This window comes from Epinephelus fuscoguttatus, linkage group LG23, assembly GCF_011397635.1.
Source record: "Epinephelus fuscoguttatus linkage group LG23, E.fuscoguttatus.final_Chr_v1".
Taxonomy (NCBI): Eukaryota; Metazoa; Chordata; class Actinopteri; order Perciformes; family Serranidae; genus Epinephelus; species Epinephelus fuscoguttatus.
The window spans coordinates 20,101,820-20,118,799 of NC_064774.1; the positions used below are offsets into that span (position 1 = coordinate 20,101,820).

General features: G+C 40.5%; 2 protein-coding genes across 2 annotated transcripts; both read right to left on the reverse strand.

The window, feature by feature from the left end:
* Positions 1-6,483: 6,483 nt before the first annotated feature.
* Positions 6,484-8,780, reverse strand: LOC125884334 (homeobox protein HMX2-like). Its single transcript, XM_049569231.1, has 3 exons — positions 8,693-8,780; positions 7,341-7,679; positions 6,484-7,055 (listed from the first exon to the last, which is right to left on the reverse strand). The coding sequence occupies exons 1-3, from the start codon at positions 8,778-8,780 to the stop codon at positions 6,484-6,486; spliced, it is 999 nt and encodes a 332-aa protein (XP_049425188.1).
* Positions 8,431-12,065, reverse strand: LOC125884055 (homeobox protein HMX1-like). Its single transcript, XM_049568797.1, has 3 exons — positions 11,677-12,065; positions 10,906-11,082; positions 8,431-9,459 (listed from the first exon to the last, which is right to left on the reverse strand). The coding sequence occupies exons 1-3, from the start codon at positions 11,924-11,926 to the stop codon at positions 9,065-9,067; spliced, it is 822 nt and encodes a 273-aa protein (XP_049424754.1). The 5' UTR covers positions 11,927-12,065; the 3' UTR covers positions 8,431-9,064.
* Positions 12,066-16,980: the final 4,915 nt, after the last annotated feature.

Sequence of the window (16,980 nt, forward strand, 5' to 3'; positions counted from 1 at the left end):
CTCAGGAACCTTAAAACTCCCATTCTGAGACTTTTGCTGCTTTGCATCAAAGTTCCAGACTAAAAAAACAGAAGATGATCAAATGTGATGTATTGCTTCATTGAATTTACACAACAGTTACTTTATCATGATATATACTGTTAACGTGATATAAAGTTACACATGCCGTGATAGAAGGTGTTGGCCTTATCGCCTGCCCTAATTATCATCTTGGTGTTTAAATTGTTTCCTGGCAGCTCTTCAAATACTCACTGCCTCACATTTCCTGCCAACTCTCACTGTTTGCTATTTGCCAAAATTAGCCTGAAGAAAACCAGTTGTAGTATTTCACAACAGTTAGAGCTCACTTCTGATGCATCAAGAAAATTAAGCTCAGTCTTCACATTCTCTGGCTGCTCCAGAACCAGCCTACCTCCGGGCAGCTCCAACGGTAATTGGTCGTAATTATAAAATCCCATCTGAGAATGCGCAAAGAAAGCTCACGGCGAAACAGGCCTGTTTTTCAGCGTGGAGCGCCAAGTAGTGTGAGCTTGGATTTAATGGCTCCTTATCTGGGTTATTAAACAACTGTTGAGACGTTCGGGTCTAGTTACGAACAAGGCCGATGGTGAATGATTGAGGTGGAAATCTCAATCAAAGTTGTCGCTCTGTGTTAAGGAGATGAAATGAGATATGACAACATGTCAACCTCTTTGAGACGAAGACAAGATGATCCTCTAGATAACACACACGTGCGCAAGTGTAGAGAACATAATACAAACCAGCACTAATGTGACTGCAGCATGTACAAAGATTGGTCCCAATTCACTCCCGCTGTATTTTGGACCTGATCTAAAATGACTTCACACAGAGCTCATGGTAAAACGAAGCCATAGCAGTTGGGTCACATCTCCATATTTGCATGCTAATGGCATGAGCGAAACTCCCACCACAATCATTCAGTGGGACCGCATCATCACTTGCAATTTGGGGATCAATGATTTCAAACAATAGCGCCCGGCATTCGTGCATTTAACACCGAATGGAAACCATGTGCCGTGCGGTTTGCTGATGGTCAAACTGGAGGAACGTGCTGACAGCTCTGGATGGCCTTGAGGTGCACATCAGCCCGGAATAACTCTGCCAGACTTGCAGCTCTGTTTCTTTGTAGAAAAACAGTCTCTGTTGCCACTGTTGGCAGTAAGTCAATCGCATGTATTAAGCTACCCCACAATGCTCGGCAGTCATCGATAGCCCTAAATGAGTGCATGTGGTGTCTTGGCTTTGGGCGTCTTTTTGATCAGGTTGAGATTTTAATGGATTTTTCTTCGCCTCTGACAGACAAAGCTGGGTGGGGGGTGTGTTGCGGCCCAGCCCAGCACAGACTGCAGGCAGCCGGTGGGGTCACTTGAACCTTGTGGTTGCAGAGCAGAGTGCTGAGACACAAAGAGCCAACGCTGCGCTCACAAGTGTCCGACAGCGGGAGAGTCAGGAAGTCTGGCGACTGTAAACCCCACCCGAACCCCCCCCACATACTCCCCCCACCTCCCCACCTCCATCTTAGACACACTCAAGACACACCAAGTGGGCACTTCTGCACACAAACCTGTGCTACTACACTTGTGAGGACATTTGTATTGATTTACATTCATCTCCTGCGGACTAATTTTAAGCAGAACTGCTCATCGTCCGACCGTGACCTTTAACCTTTAACCTTGCCACAGTTATAACATTAACGGCACAATTAGTGATCCAGATGTAAACAAAGGTGTCACTCCACTCCCAAAATAATTAATAGAAAATAAACAAACAAAAAACCCACAGAATTAACACAAGAAAATAAAAAAATATTTTTTATTGATTATTAGTTACTTTACAAATTTTTGCAAACACTGGAGTAAAATTAGCCCTTTATTTTAAATTATTTACAAAATGATGATTTCCAATTAGTGTCTTAAACAATTAAATTAATTAGAAGGTATACTTTAAATTTATATTTATATTAAAATCACAGACTGGCCCTTTAACCCTAAAACCAAACGTTAACACTAATTTTTTGTGCTAGTTTAACATTTTTAGTGGTGTGTTTGAAAATAGAAAGGTTTCTCACACACACACACACACACACACACACACACACACACACACACACTTTTTAATACTTTAATAATCCTCTGTGTCTGCAGGCTCAGTTTTTTTTAAGTCTGAACATTTAAGTTTGTGCACTCATAATGAATAAACTTGCTAAATATTTAAACTTTATGAATTAAGTCTGCAGGAAGGCTTGCAACAGAGTTTACAAACTTAATTTTGCAAAACTCTGATTTAAAACACAAACAGGCCACTTTAAATTTTTGTCCAGGATGTGACAGTACAGACATGATTTTGTCTCTACAGCTGGATGAATATATACCACATAATGTATATTAACAGAGCTGATAGTAGTGAACTAGATATTTTACAACAAGTTTACTTAATATCGCTTCTCTAAATGCACTGTAATGTAATATACTGTTGCCGTTACTTATTAGCATTCATATCCTCAATTACTGATTTCATTCACACTGATTACACTTTAATTAACGCTATGAATTTAAATGGGATTAATGTGAACGGTGGTAAAGAAGGGAGGTAATCGTTGTCTGAGTTGGATTATTGACATTATCAAAGGGCCCCTGCCAGTCTGTTGGACAATACGCTGCTAAAATCCAATTCAGCTGTGTGGCATTAATAGGGCTTAGAGGGATCTGCAGTAGTTTACAGTTGGTACCATGCTTCTAAATATGAAAAAAAAGAATGTATAGTGCATCCTGCTACTAATTATACTGATAGATATTTTAGCCCTGCAATGACAAAATCCCTCGCAGTTAAATGAATGGGAAGACTTAATAGTAATTTATTGTGCTTCAATTTATTCAAATACTAGAGTGCAAAAAAACTTTAAAAATGGCCTGTTAATACATGTTTATCCTTTTTTTAGATTCTTAAAGAATGACAACTGTTCCTCCATTTAAAAAAAAAAAATTCAGAATTTTAGACCAATCAGACGAGCTCAGTAGCATATTAATGTGTGACGGATCAACAGTGTTGCAGAGTTATTCCTTTCTTTCCTCTCTTCATTTTGTTGCATTGTTGACACAACATGTTCAACAACAGCTCGTTTCCTCTGTGGGAATAATGAGATACAGTACGACGCGGCGCTCATTGCAAAGGTGGACAGGAATCTAGTAGAGACAACAACAGATTTGCAGGCAGACTAAGTGGTTGAGTGAACAGGTTAACAGCGACGGGGCCCTGAATGGCTGTGACAGGGAGAAAGCAGTGAGAGGCTCCAGCACTGAAGGGGGAAGTGACCCGGAAACGGTGTGTAAGTGCAGCTTGCTGGGCCCTTTAGGAAAAATCTCTCCAGCAGCACTGATGCAAGTCCACCTAAACACACATTTCTCTTATTTCCCTCGCTCTGTGTCTCTGCGGAGATGCATTACTCAGCTACACTCGTGCACGCTCTAACTGCAAAGACAAACACATAGTGGGGGAACCTCTGACTGTGTTCGTCACCTTCAGACCTGCAACAAAAACTTGTGATGATTCTCTGACGTGAGCAGATTTTCTTTGAAATTAAAAACACAGGAGCTTCCTGTTAGTCAAGGGCAGAAGTTGTCAGTCCTAACGGTGTGAATGCATGTGACATATGGGGCACAATGTCACCATGTAACTTTTTTCTTGGTCTCTCTCAGGGTGCTTTTTGCACATTGCTTGTGCGGTGAGAAAATGTACATCCTGCTACACAAAGCTGATGATGTATAAACTGATAGACATGCAATCTGGTCTGCCATTGGCTGTTTCTGTTTTTTCTCCTCCAAAGAAGCTGCTTCCAGCCTTATTTGTTACTTCTCTGTAACATATATCAAAGACTCACCAAGAGGTTCAGTGCCCAGTAAACCCAAAGACTGTGACTGTTGTAATATAAGACTTTTTGTCAACTCGCATTAAATTTAAAATTTACAATCAGCTGACCAAACTTTGTCCCTATAGTCCAACCTTTATTTTATGTAACAATAAATTATCCAAACTTTTTTATTAAGAGGCAGAAAAGTTCAAATGATAAACCTCTATGTTTTATATCAATTTGTTTACTGTTAAAAGCAGTCAGGATGTGAGAGGAACTTTTTGACGGCCACATATAAATGCAGTTTTTCTGTCGTGTCTTGTCCTGCAGGGTTTTGGGTTTTCTTTAAAGAATTACTAACATTATACTGTAGTTCTGCTGCATTAAACAAACTAAGAAACAAACAAAAAACCCTACAAGAAAAAAAGTAGATAATACCAAGGGAACAAACTTTAATACATATATTTTTAAAGTTTTTTTTAAGGTTAAATTTTATTTTGGAGGAGCAGTAATGTGAAGTTCTACATTGGTGGAATGTATGAATCGCTTCAAACATTAACCTGATTTTTACTACATTCTGTTAACTAATACACTCATTGTTTTGGATGTGTTAATTATCCTCCCCACGCAGTCCTTATAGATGTGGGTTTCACATTAAGCTGTTTATAATTGTTTTGAACATAAATGTCTTTTAGTCATAAAAATTGAATACGGACATCAGAATCTTTTCGCCTTTATGTATAAAGTGGTATCAAATGATTTTTCACCTTTTCGCTGCTGCCATTTGTTCAACGATCCAAACTGAATTCACTGCATGGCATTATATGTATTGTTCAATAATTATATTTAAAAGTAATATTTTAGTTGATTAAAGACAAGATTTTGCCCTGTTGTTTACATTTTCAGTAACATTAACAACTGTCTTTCTAATAATTAGTTATGAAATTGAAGTCAGAATAAAAATTCTTTCTTGAACCCTCTTTAATGTTACTTATCAAGCAATGGTTTAAACAGAGTGTGTTAAAATCAGGCCTGAGAGGAGCTCACATATTTAAATGTGTCAGTACAGTTCTAAGAGACAAATGATGGACAAACTGTGTCTGCAGGTATTTCAAGTTTAAAAACACAGTTCAGAGTTTTCAGTGCAAACTTATAGTCAGACAGGCAGCAAAGTCTGCAGACAGGCTGAGGCTCAGTGATGAACTGTACCTTAGTATATTTGCTCAAGTACTTGTACTGAAATACAATTTTGAAGTTCTTATGCTTATGTATTTCCATTTGTGCTACTTTTATACTTCAACTCCACTTCACTAATCAACTATGATCATAAGCAGTAACTAGCTTAAAAATAAGCCACAACATAAGCTGCAACATTAAAGTGATGAACACAGCAAAGCATCAGTGTTTATAATCCAATGCTATTCTGATACAGGCCTTTCTGCATGATGAGTAGTTTTACTTTTGGAGCTTCAAGTTTATTTTGATGCTAAAACTTTTGTACTTTCCCTGAGTTAACACTTTGAATACACGACTTTTACTTGTGACTGAGTATTTTTATACTGCAGCACTGCTACTTTTGCTTAAATAAAACATCTGAGTACAAGGTGATGAATAAAGAGATGAACACGCAGGAAAGTGAACTGTTGCTGTAAATTATTTTACGTGTTTAAAAAGAATTTCCGGGATTATTTCACACCACTGTTCTATTTTTCGTTACTAAACAAATAAAGTTACTGGGGTCATTTTCCTGCTCCACCTCGGTCCACTTTATTGCAAGTAAAAAAAAAAAAAAGTTGTCAACATTAATTTGTTTAAAAAAAAAAAAAAGCATTCATTTAAAAAAAAAAAAAAAAACTATGATGACAGAATTGTATACTTGATAAAATTACGCAAACTTTCTTGAATTTATTACGCGGGACCAAATGGAAAGAAAAAATATATAAAGAAACACAATCAATAATCAAAAGTGGAAGCTGATCTGTCAGAACATCTTTTTCCTCGAATATAATCTAGTTGGAGTCAACACACTCTGGCCAAACTGCAAATATTACACTTTTTATTGCAAAATTCATCATGAATATACCAACTGTATTCACAGCTCAACAGTCTGTCATATGAAAGGTCACGTGAAAACAAACTGAGTGTTTAATTAATTAAAAACGATAATAATAATAATAATAAGGCCATATAAATACGGATGAAGTGTTGCATCACAAAAACATATTGAAAAGTTCATCGCAGGAGTTGGAAGAAAAGGACAAAACTATTATTGCGGGTTGATAAAGTTGATGCAGCATTAACGTACATTCATTCAGATGACATTACTGCGCGGAATAAAACTTGAATGCATGCTCATTTTCTGACGATAAATTTTGAATTCAATCTGCCCTAAGCATTGAAAAAAATTAATAATAATAATAATAATAATAATAATAATTAATTTGGAGAAGGACAAAAAGTGGCACATGCATGTCTTGGATTATCTGATATGTTGACATCAAAGTTGGGAACATTTTTATTATTTAAAAAAAAAAAAAAAAAAAAGTGACAGGCCTAAAGCCAAACCAGGAGAGACTGCATGTCCGTCTGTCCACACTGATCCCACACAGAGAAACTCAGTCTGCATCAAACAGGCCAAAGTATTTGCCAGTGTTGGAGAAGTAGATATAAGGCGCAGCGGTCGCAGTCGGGTACACGACAGGGAAAGGCATGGGTAACAAACATCCGCCCAGCAGGCTGCTGTCTTTGTAAAAAGTCGGTAATTGCACATTTTTCCCCGCCTCGGAGAGGTGCTCCGCGGCCAGCGGGCCCTCCATGTCCGTGGATAGCTGTCTCTTCAGCTTGTTGCGGCGGTTCTGGAACCAGATCTTGACCTGGGTCTCGGTGAGCTGCAGGGAGCTGGCGAGGCACGCTCTCTCCGAGCTGCTCAGATAGCGCTTCATGTCAAAAGTGGCCTCCAGCTGGAATATCTGTCTCTTGGAGAAGATGGTGCGCGTTTTCTTCTTCACCATGGCTTTAGAGTCCGCGGTGGTCTGCTGCTGCTGCTGCTGCTGCTGTTGCTGCCGCCGCTGCTGCTCGGATGGGTCCTCGGCGGTGTGCGCACCGTGCGCCCCGGGACAGGAGCCAGCGGTCAGCGGCGGTGTGTCGTCCCCGCGGTCCGCACGGTGGACTCTGGGCTTCGTTTGCGCTGTGGATGAAGCGACAAAACGTGCTTTGATGGAGCGGTAACAGCAAACTTACATTAGGTTTTTGTCTGCGTGCAAACACACACACGAGGAAGCTGCACAATCATAATTATGTGAAAATAAACAACGACATTTGGCCCGCGATATTCAGCCCAAACAAATCTGAAATAATGTTATTAAATACCATCCCTATCTTTACGCACCACTTTCCTCTTAACAGCTTTATCAGCATCACTTTCTTAGTCTCTTTACTGGTTTATCTGTATGTGTATTAAATTCCCAGTTACCTGTCTGGTCTGACCCGCTGCCATGCCTCCTCCGGACGTCCCACACCTCCTCACACCGCGCTTGTAAACCATCCTTACATCCACTGTCCCCCTTCTGTCCCTTTGACGCGTCCAAGTCCCCGCCGTCCCGCTGCTTCAGGTTGAGGATGTTGTCGATGGTGAACGTCAAAGAAGCGCTCCGACCCGGGGCGTCCTCTTTGCTCATGTTCCCCGGCATCTCATCCGCTCCTCCGACAGTCCCGAAACACCGACGACGACGCTCCGAGCACCATTGCGCCTCGGCTTCGACTAGCGCGCGCGTGAGGAGCGAGGTGCGACGTTCTTCAGCGACCCGGAAGACTGCGGTTTAGCAGCTTTTGATTGGTGAGGTTGTGGGGCAGATGATGAGGGCGGGATGCAGATTTGCGTCTGGCTGCCATATTGAAGCTTCAAATAGTTTTTTTTAATGCCATGAAACTCGTGCCTGCTGGCTTCAGGCACCAACTCAGGATCTGTGCAGAGTTTCTGACAGTGTGGGGTTTCTTGATATCCAAACTGGATCAATTTGCCACATCGCATAACAGCTTGAAAGCTCTCTGGGCTCATGATCATCCTGTGAACTTTATCAACTCTTCATAATCACAATCATAACTAAACTACCGTAATTTAGCCTACTGGATGAATGCCAAGGACAAGAAAACAGTAAGAAGCAATTTGTGCATCCATTTTATTCACATGTGAACATATCAGTGTACAAAAGTCTGTATTAAAATCCTCTTAAATAAAAAAAAATGTGTCAAAGAATATTGCTACTAATGTATCCATGCTCACAGCTATCAGAAGTCACAACCACCAAACAGCTTTTTTTTTTTTTATAAATGATCAAGTCTCTACATGTCTGAGGACACAGTGCATAATATTCCCAAGGTATAGGTATGGGCTCAGATAAGGGTCAAAATAGATTTAGAGCTTGTGGAGTCATGTTGGGAGAGAATTTCAAGTTGGTGGGTGCATAGAAAAGATTAGCAACAAACATCAGAGTACAGATTAACCACAGAAAGTACAAGTAAATTTAAGAAAGTGGATAGAAAATGGAAATTTTGGCCCTGATTTTGTAATTTTCTGTAAAAAATAAGAGCCAAAATGAATTCTTGTAACCTAAATGTGGGTTTGTAACTTCAGCGTCAATGCAAACCTTGAGCTTCCTACTTTTGAATCCGATGTTCACAAACAATCTTTCTTGTTTTCATAGGTTTACACAGGCAGATATATGCCATATATATAGCTCAAAATCTGATTGACCCTTACTTGACCCCACGTACATACAAAGACGAACAGTTTCTGTGAAAAATAATCACAAAATAGAGCTATACTTGAAACCTGTGTGACCTGGTGTGAGATGTCCTCCATGTAGGCCTGAGGACACGATTGTTGGCAGCTTAAATAGCCAAAATCATCCATCCTAGCCACTACATGTAGCACTGAATCCCAGAATCACTTTGTTTAAAATCAACTGGAAAACATCACTGCTAATGGGGAGGAATAGTCTTGTTTTCAAGCAGCCATTAAAGGATCATAATGTTGCTTCTAGGAAACTTAAACACAGGGTAATTTCACTTTATTATCTGATTTTACAGGATCAAAACTGAACTAAATGATGTTTTTGCAGCATCTTTATTTGATTAATTGGTGTCAGAAGAGTCACAAGTTTGCATAGTGTCTTTACATCACTTCCACTCTTAAAGTCACACCAGTCCAGTCATCTGAGGCGTCATGAACGGCACCTGATGGGTAAAGTGGGAAGTCAGTGGGTAGCTGATAGAATTAGAGAAGCCGACCATTGGCGCACCGCTGTTCTCGCGATACAACACGGGAACTCTGACGACCCTCTGCACGGCGCCGTAGGGGACAGCAGGGCTTCCGGCCTCCATGTCTGCAGCAATCTGCCTCTTCCACTTGTTCCTGCGGTTCTGAAACCAGATCTTCACCTGGGTCTCGGTGAGCTGCAGCGAGGCCGCCAGCCCGGCTCGCTCCGAGCTGCTCAGGTAGCGCTTCAGGTCGAAAGTGGACTCGAGCTGGAACACTTGACTCCGGCTGAACACGGTGCGGGTCTTCTTCTTTCGTCCCACTTTCATGTCACCTGAGAAGAGGGAGTAGAGAGACTTTGCTAAGTGGAACTGAATTCAACTCTAAACCCCCTCACTCTGAACAAAAACCCAACATCTGGCTTTTGTATTTAATGGAAAAGGTCAAGACATTCTGACTCTGACCTCGTCACACATCGACGTTTGGTCATGGACTTTCAACGTCCAGATACGACAGTGAAAGGTAGCCTGGGTGTGTTGGTTTTGGATGTTCTGGGACGTCGTGTCAAGTTCTGCCTGTTACATGTTTTGTCTTCTTTCAAAATACACCTCTGCTCTCAGGAAATTTACTATTCACATACTCTCTCTTAAATAAATAGCACTACATCGGTAAAACATCGCAAATTGACGTTTTTTTGCCTTCAGTACCAAATGCACGTGGTTGGGTTTAGGAAAAAAGAACAGAGTCTGCTTTATAGTCTTATGGGGGCATCGACACTGCTCTCCTGGGTGAAGGTTGGTGTCTGTTCAACCCATCCACCACCACTTCCTCTTGCCCCACTCGGACTTTCGTCGCCGTAACTTTCGTCTGTGTCCCCCTATGTTTCCCCGTGACGCCACCAAGCACCATTGAACTATAATGGCGACTGGCCACGCATCATTCTGACATGATAGGATGGCTTTTTCGTCAGCGTCTGATGCCACAAGTCACTGCCCAAGTGCCGAATTTCGACGACTTTAGAGGGAGACCAGGTATAAAAGGTTACAGTTGGCATTCATCCCCGGGCTAAATCACTCGGCAGGTAGTTTTTGGCTCCAGCTCTGATCAGCTTCGATCAGCAGTGATGGGAATATGACCCCCAGGTGGACGCACTAATTTTTGCCCTGCCGCAAAACAAACATCTGTCTCCGTCTGAGCAGAACTCGAATATTGTTCAAAATTAGTCACACTGAATTGGAACATTTTCACTGGCATCCATGCACCTTCTTCTGTTAACTAACTTGCTTTCTGGCCTGTCAGTGACGTTGAGCATAACTCACCATGAGAAAAAAGAAGAAAAGACATAGAAGCACACTAGTCTATTGGCAATGGCTCCCATGGCTGATGGGGAACTCGTCAGGAAATTAACATTAAAAGACAGAGGATTTTACTTATCAGTTTTCTTCCCATTTAAAATAAAGAGGTGCCTTGTCAAGTGTGTCTCTCATTGGACCCAGGAACTCTCGGCTACGCCCCTGCAACTTAACATAAACTAATGTGGACCTTTGTTACTGATACCCTCTGCTAGGAAAAAGTCAAACTACACCAACCTAACAAGTCCTGGAAACATCAATACCCAAATCTCACGTTTTGGATGAGACGATCAACTACTATGTCCGAGGAAGCGTGTCAGAAGGAGAGCGCATGCGTGGTGACGAATCCGCTCTTGCAGACCGCACAAGGTGGACTGTGTGTTTTTTTTTTTTGATTGTAGGATGCACTCTGTGTACTTTGGCCTCACCTGTATCACAGCTGCCTTCTCGAGAGAAGCAGGAGGAGCGCGCGTCCTCCTCCTCCCTGTCATCCGTCAGACTCTCGTCCCCTTTCTCCTCCGGCTCATCGGTCTCCTCCCGCCCCGTTAAAGCTGGGGAATCCCGGTCGCTCGTTGGCACAGAGTGTCCACTGTTGTACGGCGGACCTACGAGCAACGTGGGAAAATAATAAATCTTAGTCACTGTTCCGGCTTCATTTCACTCGTGTCCGACAGTGGGACATTATCTGACATCTTAAAATGTGCCAGTCATGCTGCCTGTCCTCTTCCAGGGTTATAAATAAGCATCAGATCCCCACTGTTGGTCTAGTTGGAGCATCAGAGTGAGAGTTGTTGTGTGGGTGCCAAACGCTGTTGGCTCGGGCTGAGCTGATAATTGGGGGGTTGGGGTGTTTTACGCACGGTGGTAGAGACAGTAAAACGTGCAACAGCCCATGACATGTCCCCTTGTGGCCTAAGACTAAGGTGTTTGTGGAAATGATAAAAGCTTGGCACTGGTGGAGTCTAATTCTGGTCCAGGAGTTATTTTTAGACTTTACGCACGGATAGGGGACGTTTTATTTAATGTGTTACTTGCTTGTATTGGATATAATTGTTGTCACAATCCTGACAGGTTGTTTTGATCATGATACAACCATGTGACGCAGGTTATCCCAGATTATCAGATAGAGTTGGAGCAATCATTTCTGCTTTTCAGGACATTTTTATACCGGATGAGGACAAACAAATATGCACACTTACTTCTTGAGGTCCCGTGCGCTGTGTTTGGTGACGTCCCGCTCCAGTTCAGCACTTCACTCTCATCCACACGTTTTGTCTCCAGCCCGGGACAGACCACCGGGCTGTGGACGGTAACTTTGAAGCTCCGTGTGTCCACCCGCTCCTCAGATGAAGCCCCTCTGTGTGTAGTCCCCAGCAGATTCTCTATGTAAAAAGACGAACCTCTCGCCGGAGGACCCAGCTTCGATCTCGGCGCTGTGTCGTCAAGCATGTCTACGTTGTTTTCTGTCCTTCCTCCGGCAGCCTCTCACTCTTAATATAAAAATAAAAAATCCTAGATTTGGATTTTATAAATTCATCCCAGGGACTGTGTCTCGTTCCCGGTCAGGACTGTCTCCCGCTCCGCGTAAACCATCCCACCGCAATCCATGAGAGCAACGAGAGCCCAGTCCTCCGCTGTGCTGTGAGAGATCCAGACAGAAATCCCGTCTAGCAGAGAGACGAGGAATTACTCCAGGAAAAAAAAAAAACACGAGACAGTCTCGTTCTTCGGAGCCTCTCGTGCAGGCAGTGTGATAGTCTGCCTTGAGGGAGCGCAGAGATGCTGTATTTAGGTCAATTAGGGAGCAAAGCAAAGCAGAGATACAGTGTTGTCCTCAGGGCTGGAGATGGAGAAAGCTTCATGAAGAATGGCACAGTACCGCCTATTGGTTACATCTGTCCATGCACACTGTACACTGACTGTGCACACTGGAAGTCTCTCATACTCCCAATAATTAACACTATTTTTAACGCAGTCGAAAGCGCACAAAAAAGTAAGCAAGTAAAAAAGTCACTCGCGTAATTAATCATTAATATAAACCTAATAATTATTATAATAAAAGTGTTTTTTTTTAGGGTCACGTGAGCTAGTTCAACTATACATTATGAAGAAGACAATTTTTTTGGTCGATTTAAACTAACAAAAACGAGGTGAGAATGAAAAAGAAAATAGGCTACACCAACTTTTTATTTTGTGCGCTCACTTGACACACACACACACACACACACACACACACACACACACACACAATATATATAATACTTATTTAGAAATAAGTATTAAAGCAAGAAAGTGAAACAACAATCTGGTCTGTACTACAAATTATTTAATTATTATTTTATTATATATATTTTTTTATTTATTTAATTATTATTATTTTTAATATTATTATTATAACATAAGAAATTGCAGAAAACGCATCAACGTATTTATGATGTTTGGACTTGAAAGAGTAAAAAAAGAGCAGACGTGCATGATAAATCCTCACAGGGCCGCCCGTCGCATTTTAACCCTTTACAGCATTTATTTATTTGTAGTTTTAGTGACCTAAAGGGTTATATATCTGCTGCAGGTGAGTGAGCATGTGTTCTAATATCTGTAACTGGCTGCCTCCATTTCAGACAAATGAATTATGTTTAAAAATCCCCTGAACATATGTTTTTAAATGAATCAAAACATACTAATAAATAACACCAAGGCTATTATTATTTTATTAAAATCAAAAATCCCAAAACATGCCAATATTATCTACATGACACAAGATGTCTCCTACTTCACCAAAAAGTTAATCATCGGACCATGATTGTGTTAGTCGTGATGTCCCCATGTTGTGCTCACAGACATGTCTAATTGTCAGATTTAAGTTAAGCACGAAGAAACGTTCACCCTTTAGCAGATGAATGTGAAGAATGACTCAAACTGTGCAGAGTGAGGGAGCAAACATCCAAGTGACAACAGGCCAAAACACACACTTTAATTTTGTGTATTGCTTGCACAGACATTATTCAGCAAAAAAAACATACTATAGTTTACAAAAAATAAAATCATGTTTATGCCTTGGTTGTTTGTTTCCAAATGTACACACCTGCAGGCCTCAACACTGTAAACATCATCCTGCTGTTGGAGCTCTGTGTTATTCTCTGCAGCAGGTTTAAAGGACCAATCAGTGAAGTGTAGCTCCACCACAGGCCTCAAAATACTGACAGACATTTCACCATTGTTAAGAAATCTTTGTAAAGCCTAATATGAACACTCAAAAGTATCCATGAAAAATAAGTTCTTCTTGGGATGAGCCTCTGCCACCCTAAATGTCCGTAGATGGACTGACAGTGCTCCAGCTCAACATGAGCTAATGAATGCTGAAGGTGGAGAATGTTTCGCCAGCTGCGGAGCTGTGAACGGTGGAGTAAAACACCACTGCGTTTGGAGTTGTAATAGGATTTAAACACTATGAAAAGCTTACTTTCATCTGTAAGCAGCCTTGACCAAAAACTACTGCTCGGAACATTCCAGGCTGCAGGTTTCCAGGCTACACGCTCATCAACTTTTTATTAAATCAAACTCTTCTTCTCTTACTTTTTCTGCAAAATAAACCTCTCACAAGCTGCAGGAAATATTCGCCAAAGAACCATAAAAGAGGAACAGAGTGTTAATCTGTCAGAGGATGAAATCCCTGCACAGCTGACCGGCCAGCAGCGAGGAGAGGCAGAGAACAACAAGCCGTTTGTTTTCTCAGAGGAATTACTCACAATTGTTCTCCATTGTGCCACTAAATTGACTTTGTTTAAGCCTCTTTTGCAAGTAATAGCCTGTCAACCTAATACTCTGGATTCTGGTCAGGGTGTAACACCTCCACAGACGCTTTTACATGAATTCACAAATTACAGGAGCACTTGACATACAAGTTTAACTCATTATTCACCATACTTTATGTATATATTTATCATTTTTGTTGAAGTCATAATGGCAAAACTTACGTAAACTGTTGATTTTATCATAATCTGGTGTTTGTGTGCACTGCTCACTGGGTTGAGTCTGTTTATGGGCAAAAATGAAACAAGAATTAGGTTAAATATGAAAATAATCCAGCCGTAAATAATGAAACAAAAATATTTATTTATACGCTTAAAGGAATTGGGTTAAAACACAGAAGAAAACTTAAAGGATAGTATTTAAATAGATAAATAATAATAAAATAAATCAATAAAAATACATCTATATGACATAACTTAAAGGTACTTGATATATTTACTTTCCTTTTTCAAGTCAGTTGGTTTCTTAGATTTAAAAAAAAATATGTGTAAGACACTGGTTTATGACCTCATACAACCCCCCAAAACTTGGTATTTCTCCATGATATTAGACGTTCACAATTAAATGAGTTACACTTAATCTTAAGTATATTTAATTTAGTATTTAACACTCAAAAAGTAACTAATTTGCGTCATCAAGACTGTGGTTTCATCAGGTTTAATTGACGTTATCCAAACAACCTCCAACAGATTCTGGTTCAAATATCCCCAAATCCTGATTGGTCTATGGAAGTGCATGACATCACATTTTGAAGCCCCGCCCACTTTAAACAAGTGATGAAATGCACAGAGAATAAAGTAAATGTGTTAATCTTGCTTATAAAGTAACCAAAACTATTCTAAAATGGTGTGTTTGTATGGAACCATCACCCACAGTGAGCAGCTGATGGAAGAAATATAGCTTTTAGGACCTTTTAAAATGAAGCAGTGTCCATTTGCACCCGGTCGTCTCAGGTTGTCTGTGGGCTGTTGTGGTTTTTCATTTTAATAATTTATAATTAATAGAGGCTTCATGATGTAGACCTATCCAATATCTAAACATAAAAGAGCAAAGATTAAAGGAAAGTCTGAGAGAACTAAATGGACCTCTGTACATATACCAGAAATACAACTTTTGTTCTTCTTTCCGATCTTAAAGTGACCCCCTCAGATTTATTTGATGACCCCCCTGTGGGGTCGCGACCCTCATGTTGAGAACCAGTGGTTTAAGATAATCCTGATGCCTTTTCCTGCTCCTTTTTTTAGTTAGTATTTAGGAGTTGGTCAGAAGCGAGTCAAAAATGTTTGGTCTAGTTGTATATTTGGTGTTCGGTCAAGTTCGGTCCTTGTTTCTGCAGATGTTTTACCGATGGTGTGCAGTTTTGGTGCCTTGGTGTTTTTGCCTTTGTCTTTAAGTGCACTGTAATTTGACTGTGGTCTTTTCAGCGAAAGTATATCGTGTCATTACATACTTATTGGTCAGCGGTTGGTAGAGTCAAACAGAGACATGGCAGAGAGAGAAATCAAAGGAAACAATTACTTCAAATTACCTCACATCCTATTAATCTGGAACTATTTTGTGGGTTTAAAAAAAAAAAATGCACAGGGCCAAATTTTTACAAACACTCGCATGCAGTCGAGGTGTCCGGGTATTTAAAAAAGATGCAGAACGATGGGAAATTTAGTTTTCTGCTGTCCCCCCCCCCCCCAACAACAGTTCAGGCGGACATGTCACTTGTCACTTTGAAGCAAGCTAGAAACGATCTCATGCCACAATAACCTAACACTTCCTGTCCTGTCTGGCCTCATTGCGAAGGGTTGCACAGAGGCATGTTCAGGATCTCCTAATTAAAGGTGGCACTGCTGCTTCACAAGGTGGATATGATGCAATGTAGAACTTAACCTCCGCATTTCCTGCTGCATGAACACTCAGGATAACAACACTTTTCTACTTGTTGTCTAGAAATACAGTCAAAATTCTAATGTACTTGATTTAAATAGAAATTCCGGCTCAGTGTGTGTATTTTTCACCTACAGTGTTAAGGAGTATTTGTCTTTTATTGGATTGTTGTAAGGAATTCAAAAGCGCAACGACTCTTATTTCAATGGTTGTCAATGGAAACAACACATAGAAACATACAAATGATTGCAGCAAACAAACTGCATTATAAACCAACCCGTGCCCCTTACAACTGCACGCCCATGGTACAGATTCCCTTCCTCAAATTGTCCTTAACTTTAGTTTTAAAAAATACTTTTGTTTTATTTTGTTTAATATTCAGGAGCAGGTTTGTTCCATAAGGAGATCCCAGTATAGAAAATTAGCTTCTTGCTGTTTTATCATTAACACAGGGAACACTGTGTGTGACATGATGCTGCTCTTGTGTTGCATTATGTTGGTTCCAACCATGTCAGTGTAATAGTTCATATATGCGGGGCCTTTCTGTGAATTATATCAAACGTATAATTAAGTTTCAGTTAGACGGAAGATCGAAGTGGATCCTTATTTTGGTAAAATGTGCTGAAAGTATCAAAAGTAAAAGCACTTGCTATATATTTTATTTTTACTATGGATGCATTAATGTGAAAGCAGTGTTTAGTGTTGCAGCTGGTTGCACTGCAGCTAATTTCACTATTTTACATATTATTGGGTCTTTAATAAAAAGGCATCAACATTACTAAGCTAATTATGTGTTTTTTTTAAGTGAAATC